The following is a 26,246-nucleotide window of genomic DNA, read 5'->3' on the forward strand; positions in this document are numbered from 1 at the left end:
AACATGTTAAATATGAATTAATGTAGAGAGACCTAAACAACAAAAAAGACAGACTTAGTCAATATTAAAAATATTAAAGATACCGACCCAGCTCAGTTCATAAGTTTAAATTTAGGACATCTCAAGCTAAAATATGCGTACAGTTTGGTTTCTATTTTGTGTACGTGGATGTTAAATATGGAGAATTCATACAATCTTTTTTGTTCTTAATACATATAGTACAAACATAAAAATTCATATAAGAAATAATTATAGAAAGTAAAATTGTATGAAAAATGATGTACACAACGAAACTAGTGTTCATGTTGTATTATCTACATTCAAGCCACATAAGTGTAAACCTTTACCAATATGAAAAATACATTACTACAAAAAACGTTATACGAAAACCGTTCTTGCTTTGGGTTACAATATTTGAAAGTGTTTTGTTCTCAATCACATTGAAAACGATTTTCGCTTGCTCAGTCGTGCAAATGAATACATAAAAAGACATACTTAATTTAACATTTAACTAAAAAAGATCAAAGCTGGAATCATTACAAAGCAACCAGTTTGTACACTTTTTATAAAAGACAATCTATGTATATATAATAACGTAAAAGCATTCAATACGTCTCTTAAGGTACTTATACATTCTTTACATAATATAATACATTGGAGTAAGTATTAAGCATGTCAATAGTACGTTAGGAAGGTAATCCAAAATATATAATAAAAAATAATGAAAAAGATGTCTCCTTAACAACAAATTAATTAAAACATCAATTTGATAACGTTTTCCCGGACAGAGTATGTGTTTGTTCATTATGATAGCAAATGATATCAAAGAAGGCTAAGTATAGAACACATTGCATTGAAAGCTTTGTTTGAAAACCCTACTAGCTTAACAAACGGTCTATCAGTAAATATAGATTTTTGGTTCAATAAACACTGCGTGAAATACGATAACAGTAGATTGACATTTTGTTCCGGTGACAGTATAAATGACCGTATAGAACAAAAGCTTTTTATGATTGTATTACACTTTGTTAGAGCCTCTTTGGTTAATCATAACATGAGCAGTAGGATCAGATCACGAAACTATGGTTGACGATTACATACAAATTGACCGCATTCCTTTGTCTTTACTTAATTGGTTTCCGTCATTTTCGAAGTCATGTTTTTCGGGGTGTATTGTTTTCCTTCTTATCCCAAAACATTTATCAGGTATTGAACTACAGACCAACATAGTACAATGTGCCCTAATAAACAGCTAACTGACATATATAAAGACATGATAAAAAGTAAGGTGATATTATTTGATTTTAATTGATTGTGCAATGATTTGCTTTATATTTATATTTAGATTACAAAAGTAAGTAGTATGTTTATAGACAAAATAAGTGCACTTGAAAGTGTTTCTTTGTTTCTCATAGGAATTTTTGCGAATTGATAATTTTCTAAGCATATTGCAATATATTCAAGAAATACAAATGCATTGTATTAAATCAAGCGATTCAACACTCACGAATGAAAACTTGTGTTCGTTTATTGATGATAATCAAATGAAAGCGAGAAATATAAATCGTCTGTAATGCTTTTTATAGACAATACAAAAAGTGAATATAGTTTCATTCTGATTATAAAAAATAAGACTATTACAAATATTTCAGTTGTGTTAGTATATTAATTTAATGTCATTGTTCAAAAGAACGACAATCTTTTGAAAAAGTCCCTTTCACGTGAACACATACGAGAAGTGCATACTCTACACAAAACCTGTTTGGTTTTTTAATGATAAACACACCATATTATCAAATTATGACCTTGTTACAAAACATTATATAACATGTAAACGTTTTTGTTTGGGTGTATTCAACTTATTTATGTCTTGGGGTCCATGAACACAAATCACGCGTACATTAATAAATAGAAGAAGAAATCGTTTCGTACGTAACTTGTTATTCTAAGATATTTATGATGATTGTATATTTATGTGTTGCTCCTTTGCTTTTTTCGATGCAGCTATTTAACTTTTCACCTTAAGAGTCCAATAAAACTTAAATATCAATTTCCGCCAGTAGACTCGAATAAATGCATCTAATTTCAGTATTTTTTTTCTAATTCCAAAAATTGTTCGTAATATAAAACGGACAATATACAAATGGTTCTTCCATTTACATTAACAGGTAATTCAGTTTACGTTCTCTTTTATGAAGTTTAGGGTAAACAAAATGCCAAATATGCGTGGGTTGTTATGAAAATATATACATCAGTGCGTTATGTTTAAACGATGAAAAACAGCGGTCACCATGCTCAATTTTTAAAACGCACTAAGTGACCTCTTGACCTAGTTTTTGACCCAGAAAGGCCCATGTTCTAACTTGGCCTTAAGATCATCTCCATAAAACTTCTGACCAAGTTTGGTGAAGATCGGATGTAATCTACTTGAATTAGAGAGCGGACATCATGCTGAATGTTAAAAAACGCACTAAGTAACCCCGTGACCTAGTTTTAGGCCCGGAATGGTCCATGTTCAAACTTGTCCTAGAGATCATTTAGATAAAACTTGTGACAAAGTTTGGTGAGGATTGGATGAAAACTACTTGAATTAGAGAGCGGACAACATGGTGAGGTTTAAAACGCACTAAGATACCCCGTGACCTAGTTTTTGACCCGGCTTGACCCATATTCAAACTTGACCTAGACATCATCTAGATAAAACTTCTGACCAAGTTGGGTCAAGATTGGATGAAAACTACTTAAATTAGAGAGCGGACACTTAATACGGACTGACAGACAGACCGACCGACAGACAGACAAGTTCACTCCTATATTCCCCCTAAACTTCGTTTGTGGGGTTATAATTATGACGCGCGACGGACGACGTACATACGACAAAATGTGATCATATAAGCTATCAACGTGCAAATTTTGATCAGGCGGTGTTCATGTGTGCTTAAAAGCTGTTCATTATTAAGCCTCAAACTGTAAAACATTTCACAACAGAAACAGCATCTGATTTCGTAATTTATTTCTTAAACAAACACAATTTCAAGTGCAAGCAAATTCAACAAAACAAGGGTTACACTTACCGGGCTATTTCCGTGGCTGCATTATGCACCATGTAAGCATCAGAATATCCCACATAATAAACAATTTGGGTGCCTTTATCCCACTGAGGAAGGTTAAGAAACGTTTATAACATATTAACCAATATACAATATCTCAACTAAAATGATGAAAGTTACATGCATGACTGAGTGTTTTGAATACACAGTGTACTCACTTAATCAGCGTGAAATGTACATGTTATATTTTCTAAACAATGTTTTGGATACACTGTTTACAAACATCATCAGCTTTATACATGTATGTAAAAGTTAACCCATTTATGCCTAGTGGACTCTACCATCCTTCTAAATTGGATCAATTTATTTTCAAAATTAGGGATGTCCAGTATATTTATTTCTATATTTAGAATATTTCTTACAGAAATTACTTTAAGCAAACAGCGCAGACCCTGATGAGACACCGCATCATGCGGCGTCTCATCTGGGCCTACGCTGTTTGCCAAGGCCTTTTTTCTAGACGCTAGGCATAAATGTGTTAAATTTTCTTAACTGAATGTTTTGGATACACTGTGAACTAACTTAATCATCTTAAAATATTCATGTTATAAATTTCTCATGTAAAAAATTCACTTATCTTTACATGACTGAAATCTAAAATAGCAGCATGCTAATCAAACCACACATCAGAACAATCCTATGTAAAATATATCAATATGTAAAGACAGATCAGCAATAAAATTATCCCAGAAGAACCAACCCACTTAAAACATGCATACATAGTTGTGTACAATATCAAGTGCATTCTTTGATTAGAAACAAGCTTGAGAATTATAAAATTGTATAAAGCAACAATCTGCACAATTAAACTGTGAAAACCTATTAATCAGAAACAAAATATGCAGTGATGCGAAACATGGCGAGATAAACTTTGGAACAATCGGTTTCTGCTTCTCTTTAGAATTAGTATCAATTGCAACATGACAACAAAGAATGATTTTAAAGAAATAACAAAATTAAGAAATAAACCCAAAGGTTCATGGAGATTAAATATCTGCAACCACCAAATGCCAACACAAATGTACGAGAAAAAAATATTTAAAATGGTATAAAATTAAACATTGTTTATCAAGATTACATATGTTCTACTAATTAAAATTAGCTTTGTTACGTAAATAATACAATTAGAAGTACTATATACACTAACAGACATTGTCTTGTCTGGTTAAGCAATTAAGAAGTTGGTATACATTCTGTTAAAAAGATGCTGAAGGATGCTTATTTGGTACTTTAAGGTTAAATGACTTTAAGTCTTTATATAGAACACATTTATTTAATATTGTGCAATCCATGAAAAAGAGTAAATTTAAATTTTGGAAAAGGTATGTTATTTGTATGTTTTAAACAGAATAACATTAATTTGATTTTAACACATGTTTTGTTTACATATTAGAATCCTTGTGTAATCTCTTACAAAGAATACTCATGCATTTATCTGCTCAATTATAATATGCCTTTGGCTTTCTATACAATTGAGATAAAATAAATAGGTTTAAACAATATAGGCACTCTGTTTCTGTATGTTCAAATTTGTTACACCTCCCTTTGTATTCATAAAGTTTACATGAACATTCCTTGTTACATTCATACAAGATTCAATGTATTACTTTTTGTAATACAAATTAAATTAAAACCAACAATACAAGCATTCAGTTAAAGGCCCTATAAAGGTGACAAATCCAATTATTATGCATATAAACTGGTCTAATTTTTACCGGATTTCAGTTACTCTTGCATTAGAGATGCTAATAACAAAGCTTAGGTGCATCGTTGTCAACAATTATGGAAGATACATACCCGTTTCATAATTGGAAGAAATGTTTACAACTTTGCAACTTATGTGATGTGTAGCCCCAAAGCGGTGACGTATGCTAAAATAGCTGAAAGAACATTCAATTTTAATTCTTTTTTAAACAACTTTTTACCAGCAGAAAGTAACTTATTAGATCACTACAAACGTTTTAACCATTGAGAAGAGACCTACTTTGTGAGTGATACCAGAAAACGTTGAAAATCAACAATATATTTTTGGTGACCTGAGTCACTTTCACTTTCACCTTCCCGAGTAAACAGCGATGTAAATAAACTGCTTGTTTGTAAACACGATTGACTTTGAGGACACTGTATTTTGAGCTCAAAACAAGTTGTATTGCTCATATTTTTATGGTTATGTCCAATAGCATATATATATATTGTTTTTTGATAACCTTTATAAACAAAACATTGAAAATCTATTAAAAAATCGGTAAATAATTACGGATCATCACCTATATAGAGCCTTTAATAATGCATTTTTAAAATCACAATTAAAATGTAACTTAATTATTCATGTCTTTAAAATCATACCAATAAAGTAGCATACATGTATACAAAGTAAGGCTTATTTGTGCCAATAAAAGTATGCACTATATGATAAATGAACAGGTCAATAATCTACTAATGATTAATGTAATACTATTATTTATCTCATTAGAATCATATTCCAGTGATTTCTTTACTTACAATTGCTGTTGGTGGATAACAAGCTACTAAGCCTAACTGTGCATGATTTGTATGGAGCATTTGGTACACATTAGAAACTATCAACTTATGCAGAAGACCTGAACTACACGGATGGAGTAATAACTAGAGTCGTGTTCTGAGAAAACTGGGCTTAATGCATTTGTGTAAAGTGTCGTCCCAGATTAGCCTGTGTAGTCCACACAGGCTAATCAGGGACGACACTTTCCGCTTTTATGACATTTTTCAGTAAAATGAAGTCTCTTCTAAGCAAAAATCCAATTTAGGCAGAAAGTGTCGTCCCTGATTAGCCTGTGCAGACTGCACAGGCTAATCTGGGACAACACTTAACTCACATGCATTATGCCCAGTTTTCTCAGAACACAACTCATAAGTTATTTGCAGTTTTTATAAATGGAAATGTTAAGCTGGGCTGGTATTCATAAATACCTAAAGGTTAACTTAAGAAAATTCCTTAAATAATTAAAAATTCCCTAAGTCTTTTGCTCTTTCATTTTGGTGTATTTTTTCATTTAATAGGTTTATTCAGGTAAATTTTGCATAAAAGAACAGTATTTGGGCATTACAAAACTGAAATCATCAGAATTTCAATAGAAAATTGAATTTTTAAATGTCCCCTTAAATCCAGCTTATGTTAAGATTTACCTTAGGAGCTTTATGAATACCAGCCCAGGTCAACATACATGAACCTCATCAAATTTGTAAAGAATCAGTTTTACCCATTTATACCTAGTGGACTCTCCCATTCTTCTAAAATGGATCAATTTATTTCAAAAATTAGGGATGTCTAGTATATATATTTCTATACTTAGAATATTTCTAACAGAAATTCCTTTAAGCAAACAGTGCAGACCCAGATGAGACGCATCAGGTGGCGTCTCATCTGGGTCTATGCTGTTTGCCAAGGCCTTTTTTCTAGATGCTAGGCATAAATGGGTTAAGTATTTGGTTAAACAAGCATTTCTGTAGTAGGAATGCCAAAACAGGTATCACATGTTCCACTTCACACAAGCAATCCACTTTTCAAAAATTTAATGTAAGCAAAAACGCTTGTATAAAAAACATAAGCAAGTTTTAGAAAATAATTTTTCAGCAGTCAAAACCAATAAAATTGAAGCAGATCATCTCAATTAAATTGACCACCAATTTGGCAGTATGTAGATGGGTGTTGTGGGTTCATCCAGCCGTAAAAAATAACACAAACATGTCCACTAGTAATAATCACATGGTGTCCTTGTCCACTTTTGTGGTCAGTAAATGTAGACACTTCATATCCATAACGTCATAAATTCATCCTGCAGTAAATTGTCTTCATAGTTCAGCTAGAATTGCTGGAAAAGAATTAAAATGAAACTTTAATTGTTGCATATAATTAAAATGAAGCTTTAACTAGAAAATGTGTCACATACCATAATTAAGCCAAAACTAGTTGGAGCCAAAATTTCTCCCTTATAGATCATGTACACGATCAGCTCTTAAAATTTGAGCTAAGTCGACCTAGTTGTAGTCCATGTTAATTTTTTTTTATTTGGGACTATATTTACTATAGTTTAGAAACAGAAAATCAGCAATTATTAGCAAAAACTTAACAAAGACAAAAATTACTTTCTTTACAATCTTATTCATATTAAGGTTATTAAAATCTTAAGTTTGAGCCAGATTCACAAAACACATAAAGATGATTAGCAAAGACAAAATTTTGAGACTTAATTTGTTTATGGAAAAATGGAAAAAGCACCATAATTCTGCAAAAACTTGCAGAAAAAATAATTTCTACACAATCATTTAATAATTTAACTGTAGAAATTTGAGTGAGCTTCATTCGGTAGTCAAAGATGAGTTGAAAGCACACAATTTATGATATATTCTGCAGTGGAACAAGAGACAAAATACCAAAAATTCTGCAAAAACTTTGTCACAGTCAAAATTCCTTTCTTAAGTATCATCTGCACATCATTCCACTCTGAAAGTTTGATCGAGACCCAGTAGTTTAAGAGTGTTCTTATGAGTGTAATGTCTGCACATCATTCCACTCTGAAAGTTTGATCGAGACCCAGTAGTTTACGAGTGTTCTAATGAGTGTAATGTCTGCACATCATTACACTCTGAAAGTTTGATCGAGACCCAGTAGTTTACGAGTGTTCTTATGAGTGTAATGTCTGCACATCATTACACTCTGAAAGTTTGATCGAGACCCAGTAGTTTAAGAGTGTTCTATGAATATAATGTCTGCACATCATAACACTCTGAAAGTTTGATTGAGACCCAATAGTTTAAGAGTGTTCTTATGAGTGTTATGTTTAGGAATGATAATGCAAGGTAATTTTGTACTCCTTTCAGACATTTAGAAGCTATATGAGGAAGACAAACAATTGAGACCTTTGACCTAAAACTGTCACCAAGACCGTTGACCTTCAACTGTCACCAAGACCTTTGACCTTAAACTGTCACCAAGACCTTTGACCTTAACCTGTCACCAAGACCTTTGACCTTAATCTGTCACCAAGACCTTGACCTTAATCTGTCACCAAGACCTTTGACCTTAAACTGTCACCAAGACCTTTGAATTTAAACTGTCACCAAGACCTTTGACCTTATACTGTCACCAAGACCTTGACCTTAAACTGTAACCAAGACCTTTGACCTTAATCTGTCACCAAGACCATTGACTTTAAACTTTCACCAAGACTGTTGACCTTAAATGTCAACCAAATTTTTTGACTAAGGAGCCTGAGCTTTACATATCTGGTCACAATTGATACTAAACACATTACGTGCAGAGGAGTGGACAGTACCATATGCCTGCATTTGAGGAGTAAAAAAATCGCTCTACATATCTCTTCAACAAAAGTTCATCAATTTTTTTTTTAAATAAATTGCGCTTTTTCATATCAAAACAGCCCAACAAATAACTTACCTATGAAAGAATTGGGCTGTTGGAGCTGGTGGCAAAACTTTTAACTCGTGAGAACAGCAAAGGGGGATAGGCCTGGTTGGTCAGCTCAAAGCTCGATTCCGTTTCCTCAGATGTTGTCCTGTTCAAAGTATAAACAAACAAGCAATTGAAGACAAGGTTAAAGCTGAAGCATATTGGTTCTCTTGAGGTTAACTGGCTTCATAATCGATAGATAACAGGTTTGATTTCTCACTAAACATAACCTTTGTGTTGTCCTTCACATAGGATGTTATACAGAAATGCAGTGTGCTAGGTAATTCAAGCAAAGAGGTGACATTCTCTGTAATAGAGCATTACCTGTGTTTTGCACTATCCTCAAAGATTCAACTAATATGTCAACGGGGGAAAATGGATCCCAAGGAACAAAATCACAGTGCATTTGGTAACAAATACATGATTCGGAAGCTCACACGTGAATTCAAAATACAATGTACACCAATTGTCAAAGACTTGACCTAGTGACCTTGTTTTTGACCCCACTTGAAACCAATTAAAATATAAGATAAACATACTGACCAAGTTTCATCATAATTGAGTGATAAATGTTGCTTCTCAAGTGGTAAAAAGGTTTTCAACTATATAAATTTATGACATGCGTAGCAACATGACCCAAAATTGAACTGGGCCTAGATGTTGTCAAGATAAGTATTCTGACCAATGTCCATCATGATAAATGTTACATCTAGAGTGCTAACAACATTTTTCTAAGAGCTAGTTACTTTGAAAAGACAACAATTATGTTTTTTTTAATGTTACACAGCAAATGTGGAAAACAAACATAACAAAAAAAACACAAGCTTTTGCAAAATATATCTTCATAGTCATGTTTTGTTTGCAATATACAGACATAAACACATGTGTATGTTCAACCCATGCGAAAGACAAAATCTTACGGTACATGAGGTCCGAAAACTTTTTAAAATTCAGCGGACCTTACAAGGTTTTCCCGGACCTTATTCTTCTTTAACCAAACAAAAGAAAATACCTTCTACACTGTATAGAGTTTATTTTTATTATAATGACATTCACAATTTTGAACAATATTAAATACAATAAAATAACAACTTAACAAAACTGTTCTATAAAAAATGGGGTAAAACTTTCAATTAAAATTGCTGAAAGCTTTTTGAGGTTTTTTTTAACATTACAAGTTACTTAATCGTTGAAACAGCCGCTTCTACTGCTAATTTTTATGCCCCCGGTATGGTGGCATATAGCAGTTGAACTGTCCGTCAGTCAGTATGTCAGTCTGTCCGTCCGTCCGGAAAAAAACTTTAACATTGGCCATAACTTTTGCAATATTGAAGATAGCAACTTGATATTTGGCATGCATGTGTATCTCATGGAGCTGCACATTTTGAGTGGTAAAATTTAAAGGTCAAGATAATCCTTCAAGGTCTAGGGTCGAAAATACAAATCCAAGGGAAGTAAAAAGCTTTAATGGAGATAATTATCTGACCTGCCAAATTATATATTTTTCCAAAAAAATCAAAGTGGCGCAGTAGGGGGCATTGTGTTTCTGACAAACACATCGTGGTAAAAAGTCAAGGTCAAGGTCATCCTTCAAGGTCTACGGTCGAAAATACAAATCCAAGGGATGTAATAAGCTTTAAAGGGAGATAATTATTATATATATATATATATATATATATAATAATATTAAACCATACAACTGAAGCATAATCAAAATGACATTTTATGGTCAAGCCAAGCACACAATGACACTTTTGGGCATACAAGTATCTTAGGTATTTTAAGGTTACCTGAGGATCTACAGTCACGGTAGTGGCTTATAATTATTTGCTACTAAAAATAGAGATTTGTTAGAGACAATTATTTTCAAGGGAAGTAATTTATATAATTATAAATCTCAGATTATATATTTCCTTACTAAGAATTTAAGATTTTGTATTTTGTTTATTTATAACTTAAATGATTGATCTGTCAAAGTTTTTTTAAAATGATATAATATCATTTCTTTCCTGTACTAATTTGTGAATGGTTGGTTTCATTACTTACCTGTGGACTTATATATAGATACAAGATGAACTGTGGCTATGATCTCTTTGATAAACCTTATGATCTCTTTGATAAACCACAGGCCTTGGTAGTCAGCGATGTCTGACTTGGTCAATTTTGACTGTCTACAGACTCCCCTCCCCACGCGGTAGTATGGCATATAGCAGTTGAACTGTCTGTCTGTCAGTCGTCTGTCCAAAAACTTTAACAAAGGCCATAACTTATGCAATATTGAAGATAGCAACTTGATGTTTTGCATGCATGTGTATCTCATGAAGCTGCACATTTTGAGTGGTGAAAGGTCAAGGTCATCCTTCAATGTTAAAGGTCAAAAAACAAAATCCAAGGGAAGTAATAAGCTTTAAAAGGAGATTATTTCTATACCTGCCAAATGATAAATATAAATTTTATTTCAACGCGGCGCAGTAGGGGGCATTGTGTTTCTGACGAACACATCTCTTGTTGCATACAATCTTGACAAGGAACAAGCAACGGTCTTGTGGTTCCCCGCTTTGGGTTTACGATGATCAGAAGGATTGAAGCCAGTTAAATGCAATTAAACCACAAAAAATGCGTCACGAAGCACTGTGCAATATATTTGACTTGTTCTTAGAATGGCACTTGGAGCTTGCTAAGTCACTTTTTTCCATTTGGAATGGGGCCGAATACCGGACCCGATTTGGGGCCGAATACCGGACCCGATTTTTAACGAAAAGGACACTGCAGCGTAAGTTTTGGATAAAAGTTTGTCCTCCTTCCAGCCCTTACAATTTATAAAGAATATTTCAATATCTTTGTATTTAAAAAATGCCTTATGTTAAAACTAATAAAAAAATCCCCTGGAGCGGTGATACTTTTTTGCAACATAATAACAAATGGGTCTCTGCCATGATTGCTGTAATTTGGGCTCTGGGATCATTCAGTTACAAAGCATATTTAAACAATGGATCATATCTCGTTAAACTGTCTGAATTAACTAGCCATAATTAAATGACAAAAGCACTACCAATACTGGTCTATTATCATTCTGGTCTGTGATTTATCTTTAGCCTCGTTGACCCTTTCTGTTGAAAACAATTTAAGCAGTGACACATACGCCTTTATAAATGTTATATTGTTCTATGATAAAATAAAAATATTCAAAAGGTTTGAACAGAATCTTTAGACATCAGTGGGCACAAAAAGATTTTAGGCTCCAAAAAACCTCACCTCTTTGAATCAAAGTTTGTTAATTGAGTGAATGATCTTATCAGAAAATCCAAACTGTTTAAAGGGGCAAATGAAAAGTATTTACCCATGACAATGAATATTCTTTGTTTTCAAAACGGTATTTATCTAAAAAAGATGTTTTATTTCTTGTTTTACATAGATGCCTTTAGTGGGAGTCAAACTTATGCCTACACAAAACCTACTTCCATGAAATTTTAACTTCACTTAAGTCCTCTTAGTAATAGTGTGCATGTGTATCGTGGATATTTATGTACATTTCATTATATATTATTACTACTACCAATTGTCCCATGCATACTAAAAGTCTCCGTAGCGACAATTTCTTATTTAGGTATCCGAATGTTTTAATGAGCTTTTATAACATGGAGACATTATACAAACAAATGTGTCCAGCAACCATTTAATCCAGTCTTGTTTAAATTTAATATTATTTTTCAAAATATAATAAGGTATTAACCATCATTCTACCCCTTTAATTATGTATATTTACATATCACTATAATTACGACAATTCAAAAGCCTATTCAAGTGATTTATTCACCCAAATTGTCATTGTTCATAATTGATCATTTTTATATACCTGTTTGATAACTGTTGTTAATAAACTTTGTAGTGACCGGTATATAAGATGAAACAGAGATAACACATTGTTTAATACTTGCTAAGGAGTCAATACTCAACATAAATCATTAAATGCAGGTAACTGATGGCTTGAAACATAACCAATGCTACTGAATTTGATTATAGAGTACTTCATGAATATTTAAAGCTTGAAAATTCATGCCAAAATCACTGAAGGCAAATTATTTAAGTTTTATGGATATTTTTTTTGTTTATCAATATCAATTTAACAGGTTTTTATAATTGGTAGTTCTAAAATGTTGTGCAATGACCTAATATAAATAGAATGCAAAATTGTTGTAGAAAAAAATTAAAACACCTAATAGCAATGTATTAACTCATACAATTATCCCCCGCCATAGGCGTTGGGATATAGTTTTGGCGTTGTCCGTCCGTCATTCCATCTTTCCGTCCGTCTTTCCGTCCGTCTGTCCAGAGCCATATCTTGGAAGTGCTTTGGCGGGTTTCATTGAAACTTGTAATGAGTATATATATGGATAAGAGAATGATGCACACCAAATCGCATTGTAAACCATCTCTTAATAACGGAGTTATGGCCCTTTGAATATTGAAAAAATGCTTTTGTTGCGTGTCCGGAGCCATATCTTGGAAATACTTCGGCGGATTTCATTGAAACTTGGTAGGAGTATATATATATTGTATATCAATAAGAGGATGAGGCACGCCAAATGGCATTGTACAATATCTGTTAATAACGGAGTTATGGCCCTTTGTATCTTGAAAAAATTCTTTTTTGAGTGTTAAATATAACACTTTTGTGTCCAGAAGCATATTGGCGGGGGATATCAATTCAACAAATTTGCTTGTTGTACATAGTTTTCCTCAAAAGGCAATTCATATATACCCACTGGGAATAGGTGTGTATGTGGGGAAACTAAAATCACTTAGTTAATGTGTCTGTTTGTTGGTCTGTAATACTTAAAATTTCCAGAAAACATTTCTTTTAACCCATACTGTTCCAAATACACGAGTTTCTGTTATATATCCAGGCCTTTTCCGCTCCATTTTGGAAAAACTACACTGGAATTTTGGGAAATTCGCGTCGTGAAAAACCCCATTTTGGGAAAATTATTCGCAAAAAATTAGGGAAAATAATCACATGTAAATAGTGTTTCTTATATTTCAAAGAAGCCGTTAACTGGTAAATAACGACTATTTTGATAACATATTATTAAAATTTCACAAAATATTATGAACATGTGTGATTTGTGCAGGTTTTTTTTATCTGATTTTGGGGAAGTGCCTGGCCTTTTTTAAGGTGAAATAAATCGCGCGAAACACCGGTTTTGGAGAAAAGAAGGAAAGTCTTAAATAATCAATTTTACATATTTTACTGTTTTTAAAACAAATTCAAGGCAACAGATAATTTAATTATGCAATATTTTTATGCCCCCCTTCGAAGAAGAGGGGGTAAATTGTTTTGCACATGTCGGTCTGTCGGTTGGTCGGTTGGTCAGTCCAACAGATGGTTTCCGGAATGCCCCCCTTTGAAGAAGAAAGGGTATATTGTTTTGCACATGTCGGTCGGTCGGTCGGTCCGTCCACCAGATGGTTTCCGGATGTTAACTCAAGAACACTTAGGCCTAGGATCATGAAACTTCATAGGTACATTGATCATGACTGGCAGATGATCCCTATTGATTTTCAGCCCATATGGGGGAATGCATGTTTTACAAACAGCCTTGTTCTATTTTCTAAACTTGATCAGGTTAACGTATATATTTAAAAAAAAAAATTAAATTTAATAATTTGGAATTGGGATTTTTTTTCAATTGGGAAAAAGAACAACCAGATTTGCATTGGGAATGGGGCCGAATTTCGGACCCGTGGCATAGGGCGGAAAAGGCCCTATATTCAATAACAAAGGGTCATAAGTGTTTATCCCATGCACATGTCTTTGCAAGCTTGATAGAAACAGCTTGATAAATAACGCGTCGTAACATTTCTTATAATTGTTCCTATCGGCATAGCTTTCAACGGCTTTTTTTCTGATCAAAGCATCTTGTATCTGACAAAGTTTATGCTTATTTTGTTGAAGGCATCATTCCTGGCTACAAACTTTGGGTTTCTGAGGTAGGCTTTGTGGAGGTGGCGTTTCTCATCCAATAACTGTTTAATGTCCTCTCATCAAACCAGTCCTTGTGTTTCTTGCCCCAAGGGTGTCTGTGGTTGTAGCATAAATAAGTTTTCTGAGTAATGCCCAATCTAACGCGCTTCCAGAGCATTTACAAAGGAAAGCTTGCAGCTGGCAGTCTTTAACTTGGCAATGTTCATCCCATCTGTAACTCTTTCTCAAGATAACATAGTCAATAAGATACTGGTGGTTTGAGCGAGGATGCATCCATGACGTTCGGTAACGGGTGTGAAGGGGCAAGATAGTGTTTGTGATCAGAAGTTCATGCTCATCACATGTCTGGAGAAAAAAAAAGACCATTGCTGTTGCAGCGAACCACTCCATGGTGTCCAAGGACTCCTTTCTAGTCCATGCCAACTCTTGGGTTGAAGTCAATTAAACGTTTAGCTTGTCTCAACTTAACATTATATGATTATTTTGGTCACCTGTGATGTTTATCTTATTGGTATACAAATAAAGCGAATTAAGACTTATTTAAGTTACTTCTTGTAATTTGGGTAATTATAGGAAATTATAGTTATTAAAGTTATAACATAGTCAGTGACAGTATTTAGTTGTAAGTTTTTTTTAAATAATTGTCATTAAAGATAAGGTCAGATTAACCGAAGGTTTCTCGTCGCAAAAAAGTGGCGACATCTTTTTTGGGTGTCAGTGAAAACCCTGCATCACCAGCAAAGATAGCAAGTTCGACTGGTTAATAAAATTAGTTTAGATTTTAAATTTAAATAATCTACAAAATGTATCAAAGTAAAACAAACATACACTAGTTCGCATTTTTTAGCATATTAATTTCCTAATATATTTTTTCTGACACAAGGTCTGACAGTTTGGGGAATTATCCCAGACCTCAGCAAATTTTATCGGAAATGTCTGGGGTCCGACGTCTTTTGCATGGGTTGTATGTTGCAAAAGTATTCTTTGATGAAAATTGACAATATAATCCAAGGAGTTTTGTAAGGCTTCATTTAAAACTACAGTGGAACCCCTCTAAACCGGACACCCCCGGAACCGAGAGAAAATTCCGGTTTAGAGAGGATTCTGGTTTAGAGGGGATATTGACTATTTTACTTTCAGAAGGCCAATTACATAGCCTAATGTGGAAAAACACACATTTTTATCAAATTTATATACCAGAGATAGGAAATGACTTAGCGTTTACAATACAGAGCCAGTCCCATACAAGTTTGTTATTTTTCTAATTCTATCTCATTGTTAAACCGACTTTTTTGGGTGAAGAGTTGTTTTCCCATTGAGGCATATGTTCACAGAATTTTTTCGCACGATATCCCTGATCGTCGACTTTCCTTCCCCATATTTCTTTTTGACAGCACCTTGAGTGTAGCTTTAGCCAACATCTTTGATTCTTTGATCAGTTTGATTTTGTCTTCGGAGACAATGCCACGCGCCTTCGCTTAAAAGGAGTTTCGGACATCTTTGGTCTTAGTTATCTAAATTGCTGATTTGAGAATCTAAATGAATATCTAAATGCAACTGCTTCAAAAACACTACAAATCAACATTTATATAAAACTAAATTAGCTATTGTAATAGACAATTCAAAATTAAATAGCATTAAAATTTAGAGCGGCTTCCTACATCAACTAGAGCTTTGTCACAGACGTGACGAATACCCCAACATGCAGCATTGACACATACTATTTAGCATGTGGTCTTCACAAAAAACAGCAGACACCATGCTCAATTTTTAAAACGCCCAAAGTGATCCCTTGACCTTGTTTTTGACCAAGAAAGGCCCATGTTCTAACTCTGCCTTAAGATCATCTCCATAAAACTTCTGACCAAGTTTGGTGAAGATCGGATGTAAACTACTTGAACTAGGGAGCGGACACCATGCTGAATGTTATAAAAAACGCAACAAGTGACCCCGTGACCTAGTTTAAGGCCCAGAATGGCCCATGTTCAAACTTGTCCAAGAGATCATTTAGATAAAACTTGTGACCAAGTTTGGTAAGGATTGGATGAAAACTACTTGAATTAGAGAGCGGACAACATGGTGAGGTTTAAAATGCACTAAGATACCCTGTGACCTAGTTTTTGACCCGGCATGACCCATATTCAAACTTGACCTAGACATCATCTTGATACAACTTCTGACCAGGTTTGGTGAAGATTGGATGAAAACTACTTGAATTAGAGAGCGGACAACATTGTGATGTTTAAAACGCCCTAAGTGACCCCTTGACCTTGTTTTTGACCTGGCATGACCCATATTCAAACTTGCCCTACCCATTATCAAAATACAACTTCTGACAAATTTTGGTGAAGATTAGATAAAAACTACTTGAATTAGAGAGCGGACAACATGGTGAGGTTTAAAACACACTAAGTGACCCCGTGACCTAGTTTTTGACCCGGCATGGCCCATGTTCGAAATTGGCCTTAAGATAATCTAGACACAACTTCTGACCAAGTTTGGTAAAGATCGAATGAAAACTACTGCTTGAATTAGGGAGCGGACAACATGCTGAATGTTTAAAACGCACTAAGTGACCCCGTGACCTAGTTTTTGACCCGACAAAGCCCATGTTCGAACTTGGCCAAGACATCATGTAGATATTAGAGAGTGGACAACATGCTGAATGTTTAAAACGCACTAAGTGACCCCGTGACCTAGTTTTTGACCCGACAAGGCCCATGTTCGAACTTGGCCAAGACATCATGTAGATACAACTTCTGACCAAGTTTGGTGAAGATCGGATGAAAACTACTTGAATTAGAGAGCAGACACTTAATACAGACCGACAGAAAGACCGACCGACCGACTGACAAGTTCACTCCTATATATCCCCCTAAACTTCGATTGTGGGGGTATAAAAACAAAAAACACTATAGAACCCTATATTTGTTATCAGTAATTATAACCCACTGCGATTTTTACAGTTTGCCAAATTTGTAACCACTTTAATTAATTTCACGCGTCTTTAATCCGATATTCACAACTTTTTGCCTCTATGTCTGGGGTGCATTAAACCAGTCCTGACCGATTTAGAGAGGTACAATTACGTGTGTAATTACCTTATTTTTTTCCAAAGTATGGTAGGTATTCGGAAATGAGGGGATTCCGGTCTTGAGGAGATATTTTACACATGGTTTTATAGAAATGGAAACTGGGACCGGACAGTTGGTCCGGTTTAGAGAGGATTCCGGTAAAGAGAGGGATCAGGTTTAGAGGGTTTCCACTGTATTAACATTATCACAATTATCTACATTCAATCTTTATCAGCATAGAATATACGAAACCATTATTTGAAATTTTAATCCCTAAATTTGCTTACCTATAACAAGTTCTCACAGAGTAGGTCACCCACGTCAGCTTGTGCCCATTTCTTTTCCCTGAGCTCTGGATCTCTAATTCCTGAAGCAAACAAACAAACTTTGAAGGACTCAACCCTGTTTGTTATTAATTTAAGCATACGGTTGGACAGTCATGATTTGAAGGTAACATATCATGCACTTCTCATGGCTTAAATGGACAGTAAACAAGACAAGGTTCCATGGGACACATATGGCCCTGTTGCCGACCTAGCCACTCGCATTTTGTGTATTTGGGTTTGGAGAGACAAACAATTGAATCAATCAAAGTTTTTTTTAAATTGATGGGATAAGGTTACTGAAATAAAAACAGTAAAATAATATATGTATGCATTCAAATGAAAATAAACATTTATAATGTCTAGTGTTGCATGGCGCTATTTATTTGACTACTGTTTATTTTACTAATGATAAGTTATTTTAATAAATATCTATTAAACACAACCGTAACTGTCAGATTTCTTAAATAAAAATACAAACAATTGATTACGAAAATAAATAAAAGATTTAAACAAGTTACCTGCAGGCATACAAAATATTGTACACAAATAATACAATGTCTCATGCAAAATATAATGGCAGCCTGAAACCAGTTTCAACAGAAAAACTGAATATTGAAGCGAATGCAGGGCTTTTTTTGGCCTGATTTTATAGCCAAAATTCAGCTATATTCCCAATCGCAAAAAGTATACTTTTTCCCCAAAATTGGCAAAAATTCCCAATCGGGAAAAAAAACGCTAATGGCATCTGCTGTTTCGATTTTTAGCAAAGCATAGTCCAATCCAGTCTCGTAGGGGCTTTAGATTATACCTCGATTTGGATAAAATTTGCCTAACTCGTGTGCCGAATATTTTCCCTGTAGTTCAGGCACTTATTATATTTGCGATGAAATTCAAGTGTTTTGTGATTTGGCTGAATGGAAAACAAATATGTTGCACAATTCGAAATATTACGTGAGAAATATTCCTTTAGCAAAAACGTGGCCAAACAAAACTTTTTTTTTTAAGCAAGCGTCATTAAATAAACAAACATCGGCAACAACTACAACTCCTCCCATTGAAAATCTATTCATTTTTAATGATAGCAATTTAATAACAAGTGACTCTTTTGCATTGTCATCGTTGATTTCCAACAGCAAGTTCTGACTGATATTCAATCTTGTTGAAAGCAGTAGTTCTTCAGAAGAAGATGAAGTTCCTCGTAATAAAAAGGTGCCTAGAGAAATAAGTTTGTGACTGAAGACTTTGTGTGAGGTTATTATGTGCAAAACTGTTTATCATGATGGTGTTTGTGTTGCTAGTTATTTTAGATGTTGAACGCTTTTATGTAGTTTTAAGTCCCAATTTATTTTCCCAATTTCTTGAAAATGCCGATAAAATTCCCAATTTAAAGCCATGGGCTATCTTCCCAAAAAGCTGGAAAAAAACTCTGGAATGATTGAATGTTATGTGCACTTGTTCAGAATAGGTTAGATTCAACTATATGTTAGCTATAATACAACTAAGGCAACAGTCTAAGTTATATATAAGAGCTAACTAAAGATACTCGCAATAATATTAAAAACAACACAAAGTGTTTAATATTTACTAATATTTATTTATACTTTTCAACACCCCCATATTGTGCTTGATGTCACTAAAACATGTGCAATAACTGGACCCATCCAAGTTAAATCATTCAAGCAGTAATATTGTTTAACTTCCGCATGACAGAAGAGAAAGAGAAAAGGACCCATGGAACAGGCACGTTCAAATATTAGGTCCCTATCCCACTGAATGTTGGAGAATTACAAAATGACTTCATCAAAAATGTAACATTCGCTTACTAACAGAAAGGTATTTCTAACAGAAGTAAAACATGAAATTAATAATTAAATATATTTTACTTTTTCTTTCATAATTTTACTTGTTTGCCATTTAATACACTTAGGAAAACCTTGACTAATAAGATAATTCAATCACAAACATGGCAAAAAAGGAAGCACGTAGTGTTTAACATGTACGTACAATATGAAAGGTCTGTTGCATATCGCTGTTGTTTTTCTGGTTCCTATAGTTACGCTTGTACCGGTTGTTTGTAGTCTCCTGCACTTGAACCCTCTTCAGCACAGCAGTGACCTGTGTGGAAAATAACCTCATGTCAGATCCTTCAACAAAGTTCCACAATTTTGCAGACTGAAACACGTTTCAAATAATCTTTAACAATTGTGAAATGGCATAGAGGAAAAGCTTTTATAAAGGTCAATCTATGTTTAATACAGTTGGTAGAAACTGTGATAAAGAAAGATGTATTACTTATGTTGTGAAATCAAAATGCCATATAATTTATAATATATACCATGGACATGAACTTAATTCCCGATAATGTTTTTAATCACATCGTTGGGCATATTCTCAATCCTGGTGGAATGGAGCCGGGGTCTTCCACTAATTTAAATTGCCATCCTTATTGAAATAAATTCAGGGAATAATTTTTTTTGCATGCTGGCTTTTTGTACATATTTGTTATACTAAAATAAAATTTAATTAATAAACTCTGGGTTTTTATTTTATCTTCAAAGGGAATTTTTTCATTTGTACAGGAAAACTACACAATAAATCCAATACATAGCGCTCCTTTTTGACACAAACCTTAATAATAAATGATGTGCTAACTGATACAGGGTCTGCTGGAGTGGAGACAGTAAAAATTTAAAAGTCTATAGATCCATGCAAATAAATTTGTGAAGACAAGTTAGTCTCAATTTGTATTACATTATTTCCTGCTAAATTCCTTATGTAAAATGCAACAGGTATTGAAGACAAATATATAATCCAGATAATTTAAGAATGTACAGATATAAGCTGATTATTAATAGAAACAAGGGCTGTTTGTAAAACATGCATGCCCCCCATATGGGCTGTCCGTTGTACTGGCAGCCATTGTGTGAATACGACTTTAGTCACTGTGACCTTGACCTTTGACCTAGTGACCTGAAAATCAATAGGGGTCATCTGCAAGTCACAATCAATGTACCTATGAAGTGTCAAGATCCTAGGCAAAAGCATTCTTGAGTTATCATCCGAAATCATTTTACTATTTCGGGTCACCGTGACCTTGACCTTTGACCTTGTGACCTCAAAATCAAAAGGGGTCATCTGCGAGTCATGATCAATCTACCTATGAAGTTTCATGATCCTAGGCATATGCGTTTTTGAGTTATCATCCGAAAATCATTTTACTATTTCGGGTCACCATGACCTTGACCTTTGACCTAGTGACCTGAAAATCAATAGGGGTCATCTGCGAGTCATGATCAATCTACCTATAAAGTTTCATGATCCTAGGCATATGCGTTCTTGAGTTATCATCCAAAAATCATTTTACTATTTCGGGTCACCGTGACCTTGACCTTTGACCTAGTGACCTCAAAATCAATAGGGGTCATCTGCGAGTCATGATCAATCTACCCATGAAGTTTCATGATCCTAGGCGTATGCGTTCTTGAGTTATCATCCGGAAACCATTTTACTACTTCGGGTCACCATGACCTTGACCTTAGACCTAGTGACCTCAAAATCAATAGGGGTCATCTGCATGTCATGATCAATCACCCAGGAAGTTTCATGATCCTAGGCGTATGCGTTCTTGAGTTATCATCCGGAAACCATTTTACTTTTTCGGGTCTCCGTGACCTTGACCTTTGACCTAGTGACCTCAAAATCAATAGGGGTCATCTGCAAGTCATGATCAATGTACCTATGAAGTTTCATGATCCTAGGCCCAAGCGTTCTTGAGTTATCGTCTGACAACCACCTGGTGGATGGACCGACCGACCGACATGAGCAAAACAATATACCCCCTCTTCTTTGAAGGGGGGCATAAATATGTACATGTTGCATTTAATTAAAATATAAATTCAATGGTCAATAGGTTGTTAAAACAAAATCTGAACACTACCTCATACATGCTCATCATGTCATACAATTAATACTATTATATTTGGGAAAAAACTAATGGATAATTCACTTTTCACTGAACACTAACAGAAAATGGGGTACAATGGTGTTTATGAAATTCTTAAATACATTATTTGCCACTTTTGCCCAGACTTTTTTAAATGGAACTTGTGATTAGTTGGTATTATCAGATATACATATTCACGAAGTCGTATGTATCCAATAATCTATACCATAGGGTTTATATGTATTTATTGGCAAATGACATCATAAGATAAACAATATTGCATTATAATGCCGGTTCCTTGCTTGGACCCCTTCAATCACATTATATTGGAGTTACCATAAAAACACTTTTGTTAAAGGGAAATGGGGCCGAATTTTTTCCAAAAACGGAGGAAAATATTCACTGCCAGCGATTGCAAATCCTACTAATTAAAGGCATACCCTATTCCCGGACAGCTTATAGAGCCCTTTCATCATGCCAGCAGACCTTGTGTCGAATGATTTCATGAGAGGTAGGCTCATGTAGGGGTCCTCTGGGCTTGTCATCATCAGCACCTGGCCTGGAACAAGAAAAAAAAACTGAAAATTTGATAAAAGCCAAAAGTATCAGCTCTGATTCTTCTGTGCGGACTGCACAGGCTATTCTAGGAAAACACTTTAGGCACATGGAAAAGGAGTAATTGTCCGCTGTGATTCAAAAACCATGTCTTCTCGAACACTGTGCAAAAAAAATAAATTACAATGCAATTTTTGAAGAAGTATTATCATTAGGAACAAACCTATTGTTTAACCTCTCAGTTATTCTATTTATTGCGTTCACTGTTTCAAACGTTTTATTTTTTGGAAACATATTACAGATAAATGTGTGTTTGTTTTAAACTAAAAATTCAGTCTTTACTTTACAATTTAAAATAAAATTTATCCTGACCCAGACCCTTTTCTGACCTTTTTAAACCAAAAGTACATATTCCTGGTTTCAAATTGACAAGCAAAAAGAATGTATACCAGTTAGTTTGTGTATCAGACTCATTGGCTGAAGACATAGAGCTCACCTTCATGTGTGAGGTTAACATACATGTACTAATTTGAATACATGCCTGACTTTATTTTAAGACATAAATTAGTAGAATCACAGCACCTGAACATTGGTGAAAAAGTAAAATCAACAATACTTTTCTATGAAGAAGACATCACAGACCTTCTGAGAAGAACCTGATGTATCGGTAGTACTCTATCTGATGCCAGGGGCTGTAGAAACCATCCACACTGTTCTCCCCTTGACGAATGTACGACATCTTGCTGATGTAGCAGCCTGCAGGAACAATCAGCCTTGATATATTGATATCAACAGAGTGAAAATATGGGAATTTATTTCTTGTCTATGGACATGTTTATTGCAGAAATCTAATTGTCTGCAAGCAACAGTATCTTGTAACTTGGAAATTTACCCAATCAGGATAAAACAGTTTTTCCCATAAACAAGTAGAAATAGTATGATATTTATGCTAAATTGCAAGATTGAGGAATGGCCATTGTTCAGTGACCTTCCTATATGAGGTGTGTTTCAATTTAATATCTGTAGAAGTTATGAGCTTGTTGCACACAAACCGGAACCTGAATTGTCTAAGAACAAAAAGGGCATAAGTCTGTTACATCACAGATCAAAGTTATGAGTATGAACTAATGACCCTACATCATGAGCTTCCATCAAACAATTATTTGGACTTTTATAACTAAATTTGAAAAAAAAAAGTTTGCCAGTTGGAAAATGACCCAAAAGGAGCACTAAAATCAGTTACAATATGTATGTTTAATTACTCTCACCTACATACTGTAGATGGGGCCTCTCTAGGTACATAGTTCTGTAGGTACCGTACTTCTTTACCTTGCCAATGTTGCTGCCCCATAACCTGCAACACATGAACAATTTATCAATTCACCTATTAACTTTTTTATATGTTTTTTCCTTACATTTTGATAAATTACAATGAAACAGGTGTGACTGACTTAGGGGTGTAATTATGATACACTTAATTGGTAGAAATTACACTAGCCCCTTTTAATACTGGGTTTACCAAAACTCTGCATGTTTAAATACTGTGTGTTTGTGACAGTGGATCAATGTTATTTTTAACATCTTTATTCCAAATTCCTAATCATTTCAAAGTTTTTTAAGGTCCCGATTTTCTCTTCATAATTTTATTACAAATTTTATGTTGAATTCTAACCCTAGTTCACATTTTGGAATATTTAAGTAAAATGTTTTTAAAGCTAGAAGATATTGCTAAGGTGATTGAAAGTATGTATGCAGTAAACATACCACTTTAACTTGAAAATATCATCTGACATTTTCAATCAATACAATTTACAACAAAAGTAACAAGAGCACCGCATAATTGGTGCCACGCTCGGCTGCGAAAGCTTGTCAGAATTTTTTTTTAGAGGTCACAGTGACCTTGACCTTTGACCTAGTGACCCAAAATGGGTGTGGCGTGTAGAACTCATCAAGGTGCATCTACATATGAAGTTTCAAAGTTGTAGGTGGAAGCACTTTGATTTTAGAGGCAATGTTAAGGTTTTTGTTAAAGTTTGATATTAGACGTCACAGTAACCTTGACCTTTGACCTTGTGACCCAAAAATAGGTGTGGCATGTAGAACTCATCAAGGTGCATCTACATATGAAGTTTCAAAGTTGTAGGTGGAAGCACTTTGATTTTAGAGCCAATGTTAAGGTTTTAGCACGACGTCTACGGCGGACGAGCTGGCTATGACAATAGCTCGGGTTTTCTCCGAAAACAGCCTCGCTAAAAATTATACCCAAAAAAGATTGTTAACACAAGCCTAAGAAAGTTTTGTAAAAGATGTTTTATTTATTTTACCTTTGACAGGCCAGTTTCCAAAACTCTTCGTCTCTAGCACAGATATAAAATCCTCTACAGACCTGGATAAGAGACAAGATTAAGTACAACAAGGGCTGTTTGTAAAACATGCATGCCCCCCATATGGGCTCTCCATTGTAGTGACAGCCATTATGTGAATATCTTTTTTGTCACTGTGACCTTGACCTTTGACCTAGTGACCTGAAAATCAATAGGGGTCATCTGCCAGTCATGATCAATGTACCTATGAAGTTTCATGATCCTAGCCATAAGCGTTCTTGAGTTATCATCCAGAAACCATTTTACTATTTCGGGTCACCGTGACCTTGACCTTTGACCTAGTGACCTAAAAATCAATAGGGGTCATCTGCGAGTCATGATCAATCTACCTATCAAGTTTCATGATCCTAGGAATAAGCGTTCTTCAGTTATCATCCGGAAACCATTTTACTATTTCGGGTCACCTTCAACTTGACCTTTGACCTAGTGACCTCAAAATCGATAGGGGTCATCTGCGAGTCATGATCAATGTACCTATGAAGTTTCATGATCCTAGGCATAAGTGTTCTTGAGTTATCATCCGGAAACCATTTTACTATTTCGGGTCACCATGTGCTTGACCTTTGACCTAGTGACCACAAAATCAGGAGGGGTCATCTGCGAGTCATGATCAATGTACCTATGAAGTTTTATGATCGTAGCCATAAGCATTCTTGAGTTATCATCCGGAAACCATTTTACTATTTCAGGTAACCGTGACCTTGACCTTTGATATAGTGACCTGAAAATCAATAGGGGTCAACTGCGAGTCATGATCAATCTACCTATCAAGTTTCATGATCCTAGGCATAAGCGTTCTTGAGTTATCATCCGGAAACCATTTTACTATTTCAGGTCACCGTGACCTTGACCTTTGACCTTGTGTCCTGAAAATCAATAGGGGTCATCTGCAAATCATGATCAATGTACCAATGAAGTTTCATGATCCTAGGCATAAGCGTTCTTGAATTATCATCCGGAAACCATTTTACTATTTCGGGTCACCATGACCTTGACCTTTGACCTAGTGACCTGAAAATCAATAGGGGTCATCTGCCAGCCATTATCAATCTACCTATGAAGTTTCATGATCCTAGGCCTAAGCGTTCTTGAGTTATCATCCGGAAACCATTTTACTATTTCGGGTCACTGTGACCTTGACCTTTGACCTAGTGACCTGAAAATCAGTAGGGGTCATCTGCGAGTCATGATCAATCTACCTATCAAGTTTCATGATCCTAGGCCTAAGCGTTCTTGAGTTATCATCCGGAAAACATTTTACTATTTCGGGTCACCGTGACCTTGACCTTTGACCTAGTGACCTCAAAATCAACAGGGGTCATCTGCGAGTCATTATCAATGTATCTATCAAGTTTCATGATCCTAGGCCTAAGTGTTCTTGAGTTATCATCCGCAAACCATTTTACTATTTCGGGTCAC

The 26,246-nt window shown here is 34.7% G+C and overlaps 1 protein-coding gene across 3 annotated transcripts in view; it reads right to left on the reverse strand.

Moving 5' to 3' along the window:
* Positions 1–26,246, reverse strand: part of LOC127857773 (F-box only protein 9-like) — a 116,469-nt gene that overhangs the window by 73,766 nt on the left and 16,457 nt on the right. Inside the window, exons 8-15 of one of the 3 annotated variants that reach the window (XR_008038624.1) lie at positions 24,768–24,829; positions 23,712–23,797; positions 23,086–23,199; positions 22,329–22,447; positions 19,950–20,060; positions 17,907–17,986; positions 8,548–8,665; positions 3,736–6,961 (exon numbers count right to left, since the gene is read on the reverse strand). Coding sequence is in view for 1 of the 3 variants with exons in the window: in XM_052394430.1 (XP_052250390.1) it covers positions 8,548–8,665; positions 17,907–17,986; positions 19,950–20,060; positions 22,329–22,447; positions 23,086–23,199; positions 23,712–23,797; positions 24,768–24,829 (690 nt within the window). In the remaining 2 variants the exon portion in view is untranslated. Of the gene's footprint in view, positions 1–2,996; positions 6,962–8,547; positions 8,666–17,906; positions 17,987–19,949; positions 20,061–22,328; positions 22,448–23,085; positions 23,200–23,711; positions 23,798–24,767; positions 24,830–26,246 lie in introns of those variants that run through there. The other 2 variants (XR_008038625.1, XM_052394430.1) reach the window with 2 other exon arrangements.

The sequence above is a fragment of the Dreissena polymorpha genome, chromosome 14 (genome assembly GCF_020536995.1).
Source record: "Dreissena polymorpha isolate Duluth1 chromosome 14, UMN_Dpol_1.0, whole genome shotgun sequence".
In the NCBI taxonomy this organism is placed as follows: Eukaryota; Metazoa; Mollusca; class Bivalvia; order Myida; family Dreissenidae; genus Dreissena; species Dreissena polymorpha.